Source organism: Balaenoptera acutorostrata, chromosome 15 (assembly GCF_949987535.1).
Source record: "Balaenoptera acutorostrata chromosome 15, mBalAcu1.1, whole genome shotgun sequence".
In the NCBI taxonomy this organism is placed as follows: Eukaryota; Metazoa; Chordata; class Mammalia; order Artiodactyla; family Balaenopteridae; genus Balaenoptera; species Balaenoptera acutorostrata.
The window spans coordinates 33,326,600-33,345,313 of record NC_080078.1 but is presented as its reverse complement, the minus strand read 5'-3'; the positions used below and the strand labels follow the sequence as shown (position 1 = coordinate 33,345,313).

Sequence of the window (18,714 nt, the reverse complement as noted above, 5' to 3'; positions counted from 1 at the left end):
CCAGCAGATGGTTACTTGGACTTCAGAACACCAAACAGGCTTTTCAAATGTTTTAGGAGATTTACTAATATTTTTATCTGTATGGCCTCAACAATTACGCAGGCGTATTTTCAGATTTTTGAACAGCCTTGATGAAGGGATACCTTTAATGAGTATTCTCCTTTTCTAGATGAGGTTTTCTCTAATTATCTATGAGAACTAGCTGCACCCCAGTACCAGCGGGCCCCTCCCCTTGCTTTATCCCCTTAGTGCTTATCTCCTTCTGCCAGCTCTGTATTTCCTTAATGAGTTTATTGTCTGTCTTCCCCTGTGTGAATTAGGATCCATGACAGTAACGATCTTTGTTGTTTTGCTCGCTGCTGAATCCTGGATCCGTGATGGGCGCTCAGTGGATGTTCAATAAATATTTGTTGGATGAATGAATGAATGACTCAGCAGTTTCTTCCTGTCCTTATTCCTTTGTTCTGGCATTTTCCTACCATTTAGGGGAAGCAAAAGCACACTGGAAAGAACATTCGGGTCCACTCAGAGCCTCTTTGCTTTCCTCTTGTTCTTTTAGCAGACAGATGATGCGGCGCCCACGGATGGTCAGCCCCAGACACAACCTTCTGAAAATACGGAAAACAAGTCCCAGCCCAAGAGGCTGCATGTCTCCAACATCCCCTTCAGGTTCCGGGATCCCGACCTCCGACAAATGTTTGGCGTAAGTACTGCCTTTCTCCTCTGCAGTGCCCGCTCTGGGATCCCCAGAGTCCTTCCCTCCTCATGTAAGTTCTTGGTATTCATAATACGAAGGTGAGGTGTTTACATGGCTGGGGAAAAAAAGGCATTTTAGATCCTAGTCTGTGGGTATCTTGGGGCCAGGATCTCTATGATTTTAGTATAAATTTCTTTGCATATGTTCACCAGGTTTCCACTTGGACCAGTGGTACTTCTTCTAATTAGTAATTTGAATGTCAAATGGAAAATGGGCTCCCAGATAACACATGGTTGCAACAAGCCCACTGATGATCCCCCGTCGAGTGGCCCGGGACCCCATGTCATGACTAAAATAACCATGATGATCCACCTTGGTTTTTCTTGCTATTGCAATTGCCAAATTATTGGGAAGAGTGACTCATGACATATTTCTGCAGACCTTACTCTTTCCCAGGCACTGAGCATCTAGATTTCAGAGGAAGCTGAGAATAATTCATTCTGCATAAAGCTTCACTAAAGCAAAAGAAAACCACTACAGATTTCTGAGTCTGACATGCATCCTGCAATGTACATTCTCCCAGAATCCATGGTGAGGATTCAGAGATTTTGACTGTGATGTCATATGCCACAAATGACAGCCTTGCCCAGGCACCACGGTGGAACACAGAGCAGGGCAGAAGCCACCACCAACCCAGAGAAAAGAAATGATAGGGTTGCTTGCTCATGGAACATTGTGACCCTGATTCTTTTTCTGGACGATATTTGCACCATCCTCCTCGGGAAGGGATGAGTTTGCCATTTCTTTGGACTCAGTGTTCCACCAAAGGACAAAGCTATGACAGGACTTGGATAGTATTCATTTTTGCAAATGCAGTCAGTCTATTTGTCTATGACAGCCCAGCATTGGTGGGAAGTGTCTGTGGATTCAGTGAACAAAACTACGTCCTTAACATATGACTTAGAGGAGAGGTTGGCGGCCTAGAGATTCCCCTTCTAAAAGCTTTTGGGTGGATGCAGATATTACAAAAGGAATAAGAAGAGGCTCAACTTTAATGCCTAGCTCTGAGCCAACTAGATCTCCTTCCCCATGTGAAAAGGCGAGCTCTGTGTCATCACTCCACAATGGTGGGGTTAGCATGCACATTTTCTTTAACATGCATGATGTTTATCAAGTATGCATCTGACACAAAAGCAAAAGAAGCGTCCTCATATTTAAGATACCTAGGCTTGAATCCTGACATTTCAGTGGAAAAGGTCAACTTCTGCTCTTTTATCTCTCTCATTTGGTAATAACCTTGAGTTGAGCCCTCTAACTCTTGCAGAGCAGAGATACCCTCAGGCACTTTCAGGTCAAAGATGACTTTGAAAAGTGCAGAACATTCAAAGTTAAAGCCAAGGTTAAGTGTGTGTAAAGCAGTGAGACCAGGTTTGAATGGTCAACAGCCAGAAGAATTAGATCCCTTTTGCCACGTCAGGTTCAGAAGTTGTCTTGCTCTTCAATGTGTCTTAATTCTTCAAGTGTCACTGGGATGCTGGCTTTGAATTTGGTCCTCTTAATGGCCATCCTGTGCTCTTTTCTGGTGTCACTCATTGCAACACACCCTAACCCCCACCCCTGAGGATGCTCTGTCCTCGATGGTCTTCTTTGTTATCTTGAAAGTTACCAGAGGGCTACACTGCTAAGGTATTCGAAATATTCACAGCTAGACTCCCAAGAAGAGATCGTGCTTGTGTGAATACCTGAGCCTCTCTATTCTTTTCAGGGTAGAACAGGTGGCATAGAGCGAAGTCTTGCCAAAAGATGGATCGTGCTACCGGTTGTCAAACCTTGATCAAAATCTACTAGTTTCAGAGCTACTTTTTGTAAGTCAAAATTTTCAAGCAACTGACAAGATGTCGATTTGACAAGCTGATAGCTGCACTTAGGATCTATATATCTGTTCAGAAAATGCAGCATTCAGTAATTCCGAAATTAATTCTGTTCATCACAAACTGCCTCTCTGTCCAGTTTTTAAAGTATGCAAGACTTTTTCGTGGGTTTTGTCCATAAAAATCATCGGGGACCTACGGATTCCTGGACTCTGCAATAACTCTTAGACCTCCTTGGTTTACAACCACCATTTTGAAGCCATGGAATTTTAATACTGCAAAAATCTGTCCTTCCTGGCCAAACATGGGTGGCAGCAAACCCATCTGGTTATGTGATACATTTAGCGGCATGAATCACATGAAAAGGCATCTGTAAACATTCTGATTGGCTCCTCCACTCCAGTTGAGAGAATTAAACATGGTTTCCTCTTTCAGTTCATAGTTACTCTAAGAAATTACATTTTAATCCCAATCAGGTGTTTTCCAAGTCATTGAGACATGAGATGTCATCTCTCCTTTTGTTGCTATGTTTTGCCCTGGTCCCCTCACTCTGGCAGGGGCTACAAGGAGTGAGATGGCAGAGAAAAACCCTCACAAAGATTTTTGCATTTTTCTTCTTGGTCTCTTTTGTTCAATATGGCCATGGGGATTTCAAACCAAAACCAAAACCCAATGGAAAAACGCCTCCTTTTTCAAACTGCCTAAAATCTGGCAGTGTTTAGAACAACTTCTGTAACCATGAACAATTCAGCTGTGAAGCTTGCAACCCCTGCAGGCCTAATGGTTACCGCAGGTGCCTCAACATTTTATTTTTAACGTGTGGCTTTAGTGTCTCTTTGTCAGAATCCTGGTTTCCCTTCTTTCACGATTCGCTTTATATTCTTTACTTCCTCCTCTTTCGGATAAATTTGTTCCAGTGTTTGGCATTAAATCATCCAGGTCATCTTAGATTTCCTGGGTTTTTCTTTCTTTTTTAGATGGAACATTCCTTGGTCAAAAAATGACGTGGCCACAGCATCCAAAGCAGAAGCCAGAGTCTTTTTAAAACACGAGTTGGCGTGTGAGTGAATGGGATCTCTTATATTATCAGGGGCCTTGGTTCTGGATGTTTCACTGGAAGGGATGTTGGTTCTGGCCCCAGCTACCTACTTCTTGCTCATGTCAGAGCATGCGTTTCCTTTCCGTTTGAATTTTCAACGAACCCATGAAAGCAACGTATGGATTTCCACCAAATTAATCACAATGTCTTGCTCTTGAATAAAAAGCTCCATTTAACCTAATATTTAATAGTAAGCATTCAGACCAGACCTCTGATACAAGGCATTTCATTCTAGAATTGTCTTCAGAAACAGCTACTCAGTGAGTACTGGCTTCAGATTTTACCACTCCCTTGTCAAGGTCACAGCCTTGCTTTCGTTATCAAAATACAGGCCTTTGGGGCATGAATATGATCCACTGAATTCTCTATTGTCACCAGACACAGATTACATGACTTTCAGAACATGCAAAAGAAGCTTTCATTAGAAAAGAAAAGAAGCTTTCACGATCACCTTTGATGTATAACAAAATAGAGATGTTTTCGGACATGGCAGGTTGCCTTCCATTCTGCATCCAAAACATGAAGCCGACCCTAAGAAAACTGGGGTGATGCCTTTTCTTAGCCTCCCTGCACACTCTTTGAACTAAGCTTTACTTTCATGTTTTATACTGCATCCATTGAACACTTTTCAGAGACTTTCAGAGAAATATTATTTGATCTGAGAATATCTAAAAATGGGTGGTACCTATTTGCCCAAGTGTGTGCCTATAAGCTCCTGGATTTTATCCTTGACACAGCTATCGAAACACCTCGCCTGGATTCTGAGATGTTGTTGAACACAGCTGAATGTCGGTGTTGAGCAAACAAATCCTAGTTATGTCTGCGAATGAGTTGTGTCTATTTGAATTGAAAATGTGCCAGCTGTGTTTACATCATTAGTAGCAAACTTCCCAATTAAACTGTTGATGCTATAAATATAGTACACAACTGCCTTAGGAAGGGGGCTTACATCAGCATTCTTCTTATGGCTTATTTCACTGGCTTTGAGGATCTTCCACCCAGTGGCAACTGCCAAAGAGGCAAACACTGGGGACCATTTCAGGGCATATGGCGCCATTGTTCTGTTTAGGGACTGACACATGTGAAGATTACTTTTTGATTGGTTCTGTCTCAACCAGATCTTATTTTAAAGGAAGTGTTTTTGTGTTGACTGCTTAGAGAATGTTCCATGGATGACATTTGCTTTGTGGTTTTAGAGGAAGTCCTTTTCAAGCTTCTCTATCCAGAGATGTGTGTGCTTCCAGCCTCTTAGGCCTGAAATGAATATGATAGCATCTGTCTGGACTGAATATTCTAAGGAGGTTATATCAGAATTATGGCTTCTGAGGAGTTCACAAAGCTGGAGGCCTTTTTAACTATGAAATTCATTTCACCTTTCAATGGCAAATCCTGCATTTCCCAAATCTGAAAATTATCTGCTATTTTTAACGATTTTCTCTGCCCAAATCTAGGGCACGGAAAATGCAGTAGAAGAATCTTCTCTTGACCAAAAGAATAGTTTAGTGTTCACAAATTACAGGGTGAGTTAGCTGCGTGTTTCTTGGTATTTCCATACGGCATGCTAGCGATGTAGACCTTCCGTCTTCTCTCCTGGTTGAGCCTTCTCTTCTTGATTTTTTCCTATCCTTCTACTTCTCTCTGAAGTAGAGAAGCACTTCTGCTCCACAAGAAGAATTCAAGCCTGTAATCCCCTGGACGGGTACATATCCTGAGGGATGGGCACGTTTCTGTGGGCCAAGATGACATAAGCTTTGGGTTTCTTTTTCTCATAGTCAAAACTACTTTCATTTCAAGATTTTGAGCTATTTATATTCGACTGGAGCATGCATATGTTTTTCTGTCTTTCTGAGTAATGTAGATTTATTTGTACATTCCAGAGGATAGCCTATGTATATTCCAATTTTTTTTTTTTTTTTTTTTGAATCTCAGTAAGACCTTCTTGACACTTACTCTCCGGGCCTCCCAGTATTCTGTGAGTGGTGCATGTGGGTCAGTCAAGCTGCCCCTAATTCTCTGTATCTAATTGTTCCCTTTCTCTCCTGCCCCTCCCTCCCCATGGCTCCATCCTCTGCTACACAGAGGCTGCTTAAGGCTTTCCACCCAGCGGAGAGAGACAGAATACAGAATCTCCTAGGGTTATAAAAGATGCAATGAAAATTCAGGCTGCAAAAGCAAATGGAACAATAGGAAAGCTCAAAATCAGGGAAAAAGAGGATGGAAATTTTACTTTAGGTTGTTCTGTTTGTTTTTTAATCACTGAAACAGGCATTTGCTCTCATTCTGCATCAGGGTAAAATTTCTATCTGATTTTCCCCTGGGCCTTGTCACACACTTTTGTGCTACTGTCTCCCACCTGTACTCATGTAGAACAGACCACACTCAAAAAATGCCCATTCGACCTCATGTGATCTAAGAAAACAGAAAGGATTCCAGCATCAGGGAAAAGGATTTTGAATTATCAGATGCTTTTGGAGCGGAGTCCATGTTTCCATTTTTTAAGTGTGAATTACAGACTGATGTGCGTTTGTCACTAGGACTACTAAGGTAGTCTGTTACTAGTTGTAGTAAGTTACAAAATACAAGACACAATATCAGAAATTTGAATTTCAGATAACAAATATTTTATTAAGTATAAGTATGTCCCAAATATTGTGTGGGGTACACTTATCCTGAAAAATCTGAAATTTAAATTTAACTAAGCATCTGTATTTTATCAGGCTACCTAATGTATTTGTCGTCTGAAACTTTGTTTCTAGATTGGAATGTGTTGAGTTTCTTCCACTTTTTGTAAAGCCTATTCACGCTAATTGTCTAAAATCTGTTTGTTTAACAACATGGAGAATCATCTTGAAAGAAGTACATTTCAGCCTGAGGATAGACCACAACTATGCTGGTTTCTTGCTTGTGATAGGTGTCTGTGTAGTGGATCTTCCTTTTATCTTGACTTCTCTCTTATGGCCTGGCTGCTCCTGGCTTTTGCAGAACGAAGGTCCAAAATCCTCAACATCCCATTCTAGTTGGATATTTTACTATGAAAATCCCACTTCACCAAGGGCGCTTTGCCCAGTGGCTAGTGACATAGCCTAGAAGAGTCCTTGTATATACTAGCTGTTTTTAATCTTTGCTGCTCAGTGCCTGGGAAGGCAATCACTCGCATATCAAGAAAGAAAAGTGGAATTAACCTCTTGGTTACATATTTGGTACTGGACCCCTATTCTGATAGCTTATATGATGGGATATGCCATAATTTGGAAATAATACATGCGGTTGTATTTTCTCTTGGTTCAAGTGCATCATTTAATGAAAGAACAACATAAAATGTATATCCTTGATATGAAAAGAGAAAAAAAATTCTGACTTGGGGCACAATTACCCATGTGCATAATATGATTCAGTCTGTTTCTCTTCTTGCTTATAAAATATTTCTATTTCTTTGCAGCAATTTGGTAAAATCTTAGATGTTGAAATTATTTTTAATGAGCGAGGCTCAAAGGTAAGCAACTTCATTCACTTTAGAATTGTTTAGCTTACGTTGAAACGCTTGTTATAAATACGGGGAAACAACTGCACTGTTTTAATCATTACGTTGTGAAAATACACTTCCTTGGGAATTCCTTTAGGGACCACCTCCCGTTTCCAAAATGGTGGGGACTACATTGGATTCAGTTTAAAATGTATGAGGGGGTAATTTTAAATTGCTGTTTTATATATATCTGTAGATGTCTATATATCAATTTTCCAGAGGAAAACTACCCATGCTTAAAAAAATAATGTTGTTGCTACATTTTTGTTTTTCAGTGATAATTATGTTCTTTATATTAAAAAGTGAGTTGATAGTCTCATGAGCAGGTAAATATGTGATTATTCTGTATTAATAAAGTGCAGTTCTTTTCCTGGGTTGTAGGGGAGAAAATCTCATATACACCAACCTTTTGAATAAAACTTGATCCATTAGTCTGTGTACCCACCCACATTTTGCAATTTGCCGTTGCTTTTAGTTAGCTTTTTTTTTTTTCTGGGAAACCAATTTTTAAGTAGATTTCCGTAGAGCTAACAGTGTTAGTAAAAATCAGAGGTTATATGGTCAAACTCCAGCAACTTCAAAATGGAAATAGGTTGGTAGAAAAAAAAAAAAAAAAAAAGCCCAACTCTTCCAAAACATCTTCTGTATCAGTGGTCATCTAAGAGCAGTATCCAGACCGGCAACATCAGCACAACCTGGGAATTTATAAATGCAGATTCTCAGGGTCCAACCCAGACCTTACTGAATCAGATCCTCAGAAACTGGGGCCCAGCAATCTGTGTTTTAACCGACCTACCAGGGCTGTGGTTAAACTGATAAACCCTGTGTCTTCCTGTTTTCGACACATGCCCATGCTTCGTTTGAATGCAAACTAGCCCTTTGCCCCCTGGGGCTTGGAGGTTGCTAAAGCATCCTGCTTCTACCTGCACTGATGGAAAACGCAAGGGAGCCATCAGAACCTCCCTGGAGGAAAGCAGTGCATTTGGCAGAGCAGCCGCAGATACTGTGGTTAACAGGGAAGGATGCTGCAAAAGACTTGAATATTGACATCAGGAACTAGAAAGTGAACACGTTCGATAACTCTGCCTGGTTTCTGGTCCGCCAGGAATGTTCAGCTGCCTTCACATCCCCAGACTGTGAAAGTGGGGATGGAGAGAAGTTGATTACCAAGCACAGAGAGATCCCGGGTTCAGCCCCAGAGCTTTTCATACACAGGCAATTTGGGACAAGCCAGCATCCAGGAGGGTTACTAAGAAGAACACATTTTACCTAAGGGGGCAAGAGCCAGTCTCCTGGGTATAGTAACCATTTCCTCCCCACAAAGCAATCCTTTATTATTCCTTGGACAGTCTGTACCCTCTCCGTCCTAAATAGGTTTAGTATTAACCGAATAGGATAATGCTGTTTGAATTGAAGAAAGAAAATGCCAGTATTCTCTTTTCCACAGTCAAAATGGTGTTGTGATATGCCAGATAAGTGTAAAAAAAAAAAAAAAGAAAAATCAATTCATTATACTCTCGGGTTTTGCTACTTTAGGGAGCTCCTCATTCTTCTGTAATTTCAGATGTTTTACGGTCATCCTTGTAATATGTCAGTAGTTTGACCTCCAGGCTGGGGGAAAAATAAGCTAACTCTCTTTCTGCTCTGGTATGAAAAGCATTACAGGTACTATTTCTATATGTGCAAAGTCAAGTGCATTAAGAGAAAAACGTGCCTGATCCCTTTCACTCAGGACTGATGTATTCTGGGCAAAGTTATAGAAGATGTTGGCCAACTTTCTTCTAATCCTGAGTCCTAGCACTGCTGCCTTTAAAGGTTTTTTTTTTTTTTAATTTATATTCCACGTGTACTTTGTTTTGTTAACTTTTGCAAGTTGGAGGAAGCTATTTAATTTTTTTCGAGAGCTGTTTAAGGACATTAGAAGAATATCATTTGCTATTTTGAAAGGACAATGGTGGTGCTATTTTTAAGACTTCTTCCCTCATTCTCGTGATTAGCCTGTCTCTAGGGCTTTAGGAATAAGACCATTTAAATTTGCTGCATCAAGAGATTGATTTTGTGAAGCTGTGAAGCCTTTTTTTTTTTTCTGATTAAGAACCATCAAAAATAGCCTCTCTCAGTGGGTTTGCTCCCTCTGAAAGAACTGGTCTTGCAGGTGTGGGAGCTGACCAGTACCACTGGAATGTCATGGAGACAGTCCAGTTGGGAACTGCTGAATGAAGGAAACAGCTCACACAGGGATATCTTTCTTTCGCACTTGACGTTATCCTTTACGGGAAAAGGTCTTATTTAAGGGAACATTTCCACTTTAATTGTCGAGAAACCTGAACTGTTGGTATGACCTGATTTTCATCCTTTGGTACTGGAGAAGCAGCCAGGAAATGGGGGAGCCCTTACAAGCCAGGAGCTGACCTTCTGGCCATCCTCTTTGGGGACCATCCCAAGACAGCCACTCAGTGCTCAATGAGGGTGGCTCAATGTGTGTGTGTGTGTGTGTGTGTGCATGAGCCTGTGCATATACACCTATATACACACAAGCAGTATCTATATCATCCGGGGGATGTATAATGTACAAGTTCATGTACAGAAGGATAGCAAGTAAGCAAGGAAATCACTTTCAGAAAAGATCTGCCAGACTTGGAAAATGGAATGAGTCAGCATTTCAGGGTGAGAGATCCTATCATTCATTTTTCCTTTTAGGAGATTTAAAAATGTTGTGTTTACCTCTGAAACATTTTATTTGGGGGGTGCAGCCAGAGATAGCTACTTTTTCATAGACCTAGGAAATGCAGTCTGCCCTTTGATTCAGTGATGTCTATAGTATTGGTTGCATTCCAGTACAAGATTGGTGAATCAGACGTGAGCGAGACAGAGGTGCTTCCTGTTCTCACAGACTTTCCAGAGTAGCCTGAGAGACGGATCCTTAAGACAAACAAATGCAATAGAGTTTGCTGTGTTCTCTAGCGAAGAAGAGGCTGCTGAGACTCCAAGCAGGCAGACCAATCTTGTTGGAAGCTGGGAGGGCTTCTGGGAGAAGTGGCATTTAAGCTGCGAGAAAAAGATGAGTCAGGGTTTCCCAGGGAAGGGAAGGAGGGAAGATGGTCTTCCAGGGAGAAGGGGCTGCGTGTGAAAAGGCTATTGGGAACAAGTGGGTCGTAAAGCCCTTAGTCCCACAGGAAAATGAGCCTTCAGACCCTTATCAACAGCTCTCCTCCTCTAGGTGATAGGAGTTCTCTGCACCAGAAACTAGTGGAATCAGATTTTCATGTAAGATGAAAAGTCAGCACACGCATCCATCCTGGGTACTTCAGAGCCTTTATTTCAGCTATAAAATATTGTATTTGTGTTACTACAAAAAGGGAAGATATCGCCTAGATATATCCCACAAGACTAAAGTAGAAAAATAACTGGGATATGGGAAGATCAGAATTTATGTTTCACAAAATATTTAAAAATAAGCAGGTCACGGCTGGTCCACGTTAGGGTCGCCATTATCTACCTAGGGGTCATGCCTTCCCATCATAGGGCACAAATATCCCAGATTCTCTTCCCCTGAAGGATTGCACCTTCTCTTAGCTCCCCCTTCTCTGTTAAGGTGAACCCTGGGAAGCAGTGTCTCTCCTCCAGCACTTAGGGAGCATCTGACTCCCCCCATGCAGCCCCTCCTGCACACTTGATCTTTACAGGGTTATTGCATTGCACTCAGTTCCTTCCTGTGCTCTCCAGGCCAAGTCCAGAAGGTGCTTCTTTTGATCCCCTTTTTAAGACTGAGATAAAAATATTCAAAATATTTTAAGAATATTCTGCAAGTTACATTTTGCTTAAGATAGAATTCTGACCACGAGGCAGGTCCAAAGAAACAGCACCTGTGCTTGGTGGAGAGGGTGCCTAAAAATGGCCAGCTGGTGGTCTCTGGTTATGGTGTAGCTCCCCAGATGAGAATCTGGCCATCTTCTGACCCAAGGACATCATAGCACTTCTTACCTGGGTGGGAGGTAGGATTGTCCAATGGCACATGTAGGAGAATCCCTTTGGTATTCGGGGGACTGAGTCTGGAGCAAGGTCTTCATGAACCCAGCTTTGCCAGATCTCAACTAGGCATCTCAGCAGGTTGAAATGAGCCACTCAAAACAAAACAAAACAAAAAGTTTAGCAGAAAATAATGAGAGTAAAAATAATAATAAAGAGAATCAATATATTTTTTTTACTTCAAAGGAAAGTGAAAATGGAGTAGAATTCCCTTTTAGTTTATGAACTCGGGGTTCAGAATAGATTTTTATCTTCACTTTCACCTCTCCCTGCCATACATGATGCAGATTTTAGGCCAGTATGGTTTGCTCTGGGTTCAGACCAGAATCACAAGGACTCGATTCGTTGGGATCGTGTTAGACAGGTGGGTGGCATGTTCGAGTTCCTCCTGCCTGTGTTCTTTCCAGCACTGCGGTGACACCGACTGTTAGTGCCTATCGACAACAATGGTGCCACCAAGCCCTCCGTCGATAAATCACATCGGACTGTGGATTTCCTTTCCTTGCCAACTGAGAGAATTGCCCCAGATAGAGCCGGAGTCCTAGTTTCCCTAATTACTTATTAAATGTATGGCACGGCTATGGATGCTAGAGCACTGGGCTTAGAGGTCAGGAAGAGAACATTCCTATGTGATTTCGGCTGACCCCTAGGTTTAAGATACGAATCACCAAGTCAGATAGGTATTCATCTCAAAAACTCACTCCACTCCCTAAATTGCTCTATAGAAACTGGCAACGTAATATTCTACTTCATTCAAAGAACTGAATCCTTTTGATGGTGCTTGGTGGTACGAGAGGCCATGGAAACCCAATTGCTGGGCCACATAGGTCACTTTTTCGGCAGATTTCTGGGCTCCACTCTGGGATTCTGATCCGATAGATATGGGTCAGGGCTCAGGAATCTGAATGTTTAATATGCTCTCCAGTTCCTTCTGATGTACAACTAAGCGTGGGACCCACTGGCTAAGAGTCAGAGCCATCAAATAGAGCGACCCCCTCCCCCAAATTCTGTCTTTTGCCTGTTGAAGAGCTATTATTTCAAAACTAATCGGCACGTATCTTTGAGTACCAAATGTGGCCATCCTACCAGTGATGTACAGAACTAAGTAGCGTCCTTCTAAGCATGTAACCTTATTAGGTTAATCAAATAGTTCAGACCTACCCTAATCGTGGACCCTCACTGTGGGAAATATGAAGGGTAATTCAGCCTAATCCCCCAAGTGAATAATTAATTTTTTTCTCTATCAGATAATTATCTAATCTAACTTGAAGACATCCACAGCTAGTTTCCTCTATGCATGAGCCCATCTTAATATTGGAAAGTTCTCTCTTAGTTAAAGCACTGGGTAACAGCTCTCTAAATACCCTGAGTTTCAGACATCCCTTTAGCAATCTAATGAGGATCTGAGAGTTAACAGCTAATGACTAGCTGTGATTTGTAATGGCGGTCTATTTTATTAGTAGGACAGACTGTCCTACTGCCCCAGCTAAGCTTAAAGCTAGCATTTTTCCTTTATGTAAAGATTACCGAACACAAAGAGGAGTCCTGGCACATTGCACTATTTCACCCAGTTTACACTGTGAAGACCAGAACGAGCTGGGCATATTTGCACTGGAATTGTTTCAAACGGTTGGTGTATATTTCTGAACAAGATGTACAAATATTTTTAGGGGTTTTAAAAATAATGTGTCATATTTTCTGTACTCTTCTTAGGAACAGTGTCAGTGAAGAAAAAGTATGGATTTTTGGCAATGCGATGTTTGGGGGGTTGTTTTTTGAGGCTGAAATATTAAACAACATATGCCAGTGGTGCAGAAAAGGGTATATTTGTTATTGATCAATAAAAGTTCCCAGAGTGTTATTATAAATAACATTCTATTAAAGGAGCCTCTTTATTTTCTACCAGTTGATTTGATAAATGAATACCAGCATAATGTCTTAGGACTTTACCATATGAATACACATTTCCCTTTTGGGTTAATAAAGTAGTTGGGAAAGTTGACAAATTCCGAAGCATGTATATTATTTGTGGGATCAGAGGGGAAGTATTAATACAAAAATGTTACTTGAACTGTTTGCATTATTAATCAATTGATGTTTATTTCTATTCATTTCATGGGATTATTTTGCTTATTAGATCAGAGTTTAAGATTTATTATAAAAAAAGGTCTTTCCTTTTTTTTAGGCTTCTAATTTTTATTTTTTGAGACATAAAGGCTGTAGAATTGACAAATTTGAATAACCCTAAAACTGCATGGAGAAGAGATGGTCTTAAAACCACACAGCATGACTCTGTAGGCAATGTTAGAAGATTCTGGCATTCATTGTTGAATTTTGTGCACATGTTTTCTTTTTTTTTCTTCTTAATTTGCATGTCAAGAAAGTGGTTCCCTTTTTTTTCCTCGTTATTTCATTTTCTTCTCTGTGAAGACACTGTACATTTATTTTGATCTCATTTTCTTTCCGTTAAATTTCTTTTCTTCTGTAGTGACATTTAGAAAGGTATTTCTGGTATCATTCTTTGAATTCTTCAGGGGTGACAGCTAACGGGTGACAGAAAACAAAAATCTTGTTCACATTTGTCGCTTACTTATTGCACATTTTAGTACTCTTATAATTTCTCTAATTTGCATGTTACAGAACTGAAGCCAGGACAAGAAATAGAAATTAAAGCGAGAGAACGTTCCACAGTGGTCGTTGACTGAAAATAATAATCTGCATGTTGTTTTCCCTTCTCCCTCCTGCATGCAGGGATTTGGTTTCGTAACTTTCGAAAATAGTGCCGATGCGGACAGGGCGAGGGAGAAATTACACGGCACCGTGGTAGAGGGCCGTAAAATCGAGGTGCATGTCCAAAATATTTTCCTTTTCATCTTTTTGATAAGTGTCTGCTTCACGCTCATTTGTTGTTTCAGATGCATCATTGTGTCTTGTATGTGACCCTACTCCCTTCTCATTGTTTATATATATATATTTATATATAAAAAGGAAAACTGGCCTTACTTTTTTAAAAATTTTCCTTTATTATGTTACTCTTATTACTGCTGAAAGGTGGATGGCAAAAGTGAGACAAAAGAAAGGTTAATCTGAAAGGGTTTTTTTTATTATTTTATTTTTCATGTCTTATAACCATTGGGTGCAGTAGATTCCAAGCAGTGGAGAGAGTGTTGCCAAACAAAACAAAATACAGAGCAGTTTCTTTTTTTTTTTTTTCCTTTTCTTTTTCTTTCCACTACAGGGTTGATGAGGGATCCACAGTGGTGTGCAAATTAAGCCAAATTGTGAAAGAAATGGCATTCGAGAGAACGATTGTTTGGGGGAAAAAAAAAAAGAGAGGTTTTTGTCATGAAACCTTTCTTTTTTTTTTTGTTTTTTTAAGAAGCCAGTTTGAACTTTATATTCTGTTGATCACAAAGTGAATAACCAAACAGGATTTCCTGTTCAATATCTGGCCCTTCTTCATGGAAAAAAATAAACGCTAAAATTCCGATACTCAGAATCTGCTCTTTCTACCACTGACTCTCCCTCAAAATGACCACAGGGTCGTATTTGTTAAAACTTTAAAAAAAAAAAAAGAAAAAATACCAGTTAAAAATGCTTTAGTCTTTGGAGTAAGATGTTGCATATTTTGCCTTTCATTTCCTCCCACCCTCGACGATAACCCTTAGGCCCCTCACCAAACTCTCAGTAACCATGGTAACTGTATACAAACCCATGCTGGCGATGGTGGTGAATGGTAAGTGGTGAAATCCATCTGCCGTTTCACGTATTTAGTGCTGATATATCTCTATACATATATATACCACGTGAATTTTTTTGACTTGTTGTATTAAGTTTTCTTGATGCTCTATTTTTTTGGATATTGGTACGCCTGTAACTGAGTGTACGTTCTAAGCTAGCCTGGGAGGCACTGACTGGATTGAGATATGACCAGTGCACATCTTACTCAGATCGTTAACTCCATATTGTGTTAAACAATGCACCCTCTCTTTTATCCTTTTGTTAGCTGTGACTTAAAGCTTGAATGATTTTGTTAATTCTTGCGATGTAAAAGGCTCTTGTTCCAAGTGTTGAATGCTAGATGTTGCTTCCCGATGGTTCTTCCCTCTTAAAGTGTTGCATACGGCTAAAACTTGTTTGTCCTTTTTTTGACATTTATGTTCCCTTGTACCTTGTCTCTCCCCTCTTCTATTCCACTGCATGTTCCTTCATATGAACCTTATTTTATGTTTAAAAACTATTTATTGTTTCTGTGTTACCATGGAGTACACGCATGCTTTTCAGTCTTCAATTATGCAGTTCCTTTTAATTTGCTTTTACTGTCTCCGTATTAAACTTTTAAATGATATGACATTGCTTTATTGAAATGATTTGTTAAGTTAAAATGGTTATGAAGTAAATGTAATTATAAAAATGTATGATTTTGTTATGCACCTACTGCCTTTTATAAATTAAAATGCATTTTAGTTTTTGGTGTTTTTTTTTTTTTTAATAAGTAATCACAGTCATAATGCATGCAACTAATTGAACTGTGGACTGGCCCTGGAATATGTGCTTATTTGAGTTTTCTATGTACATAGGTAAATAATGCCACAGCACGTGTAATGACAAATAAAAAGACTGTCAACCCTTATACAAATGGTAAGTAGAGATTGGCCTTTTACAAGAAATTGTCTCTACCTCAGAATCTATTAAGTAATTTAACTGGGGAATCTGTTTCAACAAGCCATATTTGCCTCAGCATGGCTACGGTGTCCTTGCTGCTGACCTGCTACAGTGAACCACTTGAATCAATAAGATAAATTTCATGACAAAGGCAAATTTAGTTCTCGGGTTAAGAGTGCATGTCCTTCTTTCAGTCTCTCTATAATAACTCCCATGTGAGTGAGATACAGTACTTATTTGGGAATTACTTGGGTAATTTAATTTATTGTTATTAGAGTTAGTTGAAGGAGGATGGAAGTTTTGTTTGTTTCTTTTTTCATCACCACCTCCTCACTGATCACTAATCATCCCCAGAAGTGGGACTGCAGAATTTGGTTCTGGCTTTGAATCTTCTCTGGAGCTATTAAGCTTTTCAAGTGCCTTAGAGAGTCCCTCATGACCAGTTCCATAGTGAGAACTGGTTGCCCACCAGTGGCATTTGGAGGCAGGTGAGGGTGTTGCTGTGTATTGCAGACCCCTTCAGGACAAGGCATTTCTGCCCTTGCTCTAGAAGAAGACATCTCAAGACACTTCATAATAAGGATTTAATATGTATGAAGAGTTATTTAAAATGTTCACACATTTTGATTCTTTAATCCTCAGAAAAAATGTCTCTTAAGATATATGGGGGGAGGGAGGCTGCTGATATGCTAATCACATACTTAATTGTACCAGAATTAGAAAGAATGTAATGTAGTAAGTTAAAGTTAGAGCTTAGTGGAATATTAGAGTCATTAAAATGTGTAGGATGAAGACTACAAAGGGCCTCATAATGAATGAAAAATTTTAAAATAAGAAAATTATATGTATAGCATGATTTGAATTAAGGTAGGCATTACACCAAAATGTTAATGGTTGAGTTGAATTGTGAGACTGGAAGATATTTTTTGTTTCATAGATTTAAAAAAAATAACAATTTTATTACAGTCTTAAGGAAAAATTTATGGAATTTTCCATTTTTAACATTTTAATTACACATGAAACATGGAAATACAGACATTAAAAAAGGAAAAGAAAGAAAGAGAGAGAGGGAGAGAGAGGAAGGAAGGGAGGAAGGAAGGAAGGAAGGAGGGAAGGAAAAAGGGGGGGAAGAAAAGGCTAAAATATATTTTGAATGACACTACTGCCACCTTGGTTTCCCAGCTACCTCCTCAGAAGGTACTACTACAGATTATTGTCTATACCTTTATTTTGCACTTTCTTGTATATATATGTAGTCAGTATATATTTATAACATTCACAGTAGTGTGTGCATGCTTTTTATATGAACATGGTGTACATATCATTTCTAATTGGCTTTTATAAGTCATATGGAGTTCTTTCAATGTTAATACATACAGACTACATTCATTCTTTTTAGTGGTTACATAATATTCCATAAAATGAATATATGGGCTCATTCCCACCTTACATACTGATTGACAATTTTTTTTTCTGTTATAAACAATACTACAAGCATTTGGTAGTTTTGTTTTTGTTTTTCTTCTTACTTGTGCAAATGGCTACCAATTAGCCTAAGCCAGTTTGTTCTTATTTTTAAAAGGGGCAAAATTAAACAGAAATATACCCTCAATATAATAGGAGTCTAAGGAGAAAGACCAGAAGAATTATTTATTCTGCTGACCCATTTTCCCAGCTCCAACAACCCAAGACATAACCTTAAATGGTATAGAAACTTTTTTCAACAGACTTTGAATGCCCAGTGATAAAATGAAGCAAACCACTGAGTTACATGTCATGAAGACTTTCTACTTGGGTAAAAATGATAGCTCTGCAACTTGCAAGAGCTAGTACACAATGACACCAACATGACTACTGGGCACTTTCTTTAATTATGAAGTAACAACTGTGTGTGCGTGTGCGTGTGTGTGTGTGTGTGTGTGTGTGTGCACCACGCATGCTTTCATGCATATGCATAGATGTTCATGTCTGCTGCTTATGTGAGAAAATAAAGCAAGGGAAGCCAAATATTATTCCTTAAGCCATATGTAGGCATATTTATTTTAAAGAAAGTGCTATTGATCAATGACATACCCAGGGGCTGAAAACTGGACCTGTGGGCCTTGGAGACACAGTTCAAAGCCTACTTATTAATAGCCAACATCTCTGGAACACTGAGTGTATGGCATTACATTAAGCATTTTAGATGCACTGGGTCCACATGAAGTCCTATAAAGAAGACATAGTTTTCCTGGGGTAAAGCTGTAAAATTTGAGGCTAGAGGAGATGGAGTGATTAGTGAAGCCTTTTTCTTTTATTATGAAATAACAAAATCTTGTGGCCATGCCCATGTGTTATGAGTGCATTGCTTTCCCCTGTCATCTTACAGAACTGCACTCAAGCAACCGGCTACAGGAACAGAAAGATTATTAAAGGTGCAGCCCCCAATTCCCAGTTTGGTATGTTGGCATAAACATCCCACATCCCATTCCAGGGAACCATGCATTCTTAGTTTCCAGAAATAAGTCATATGGGTCTCTAATCTGTGTACCCAAAAGGGTGTACTCAGGGGCTTATCCTGTCACATGGACTGAAGATGGTACCTAAGGGGTAGATGGGCAGTCGCAGTAGAACTGACTTTAAAAAAAAAGGCAGATCCTAACTACATAAAGATGATTGGCTTCTATAGAGGAGATGGTGGAGAATTTTGGCATTCAAGAAAAGTAGTTTTCTAAGCTTTTTCAATCCTTAATTCATGAGTACCATCACTACAAGTAAAATTTCCCATAAAATGCAATCCAACATAACTGAAAAGATACGGGGCCCTCTCAGATCCTTAACAAGCATGACT

General features: G+C 39.7%; 1 protein-coding gene across 18 annotated transcripts in view; it reads left to right on the top strand.

Annotated features, from left to right (window-relative positions):
• Nucleotides 1-18,714, top strand: part of RBFOX1 (RNA binding fox-1 homolog 1) — a 1,515,726-nt gene that overhangs the window by 1,382,229 nt on the left and 114,783 nt on the right. For 17 of the 18 annotated variants that reach the window (XM_057529156.1, XM_057529157.1, XM_057529150.1 and 14 more), the window contains 4 exons: nucleotides 560-703; nucleotides 7,107-7,160; nucleotides 13,971-14,063; nucleotides 15,800-15,860. In XM_057529156.1, the coding sequence (XP_057385139.1) occupies nucleotides 560-703; nucleotides 7,107-7,160; nucleotides 13,971-14,063; nucleotides 15,800-15,860 (352 nt within the window). The remainder of the gene's footprint in view (nucleotides 1-559; nucleotides 704-7,106; nucleotides 7,161-13,970; nucleotides 14,064-15,799; nucleotides 15,861-18,714) is intronic. The other variant, XM_057529166.1, reaches the window with a different exon arrangement.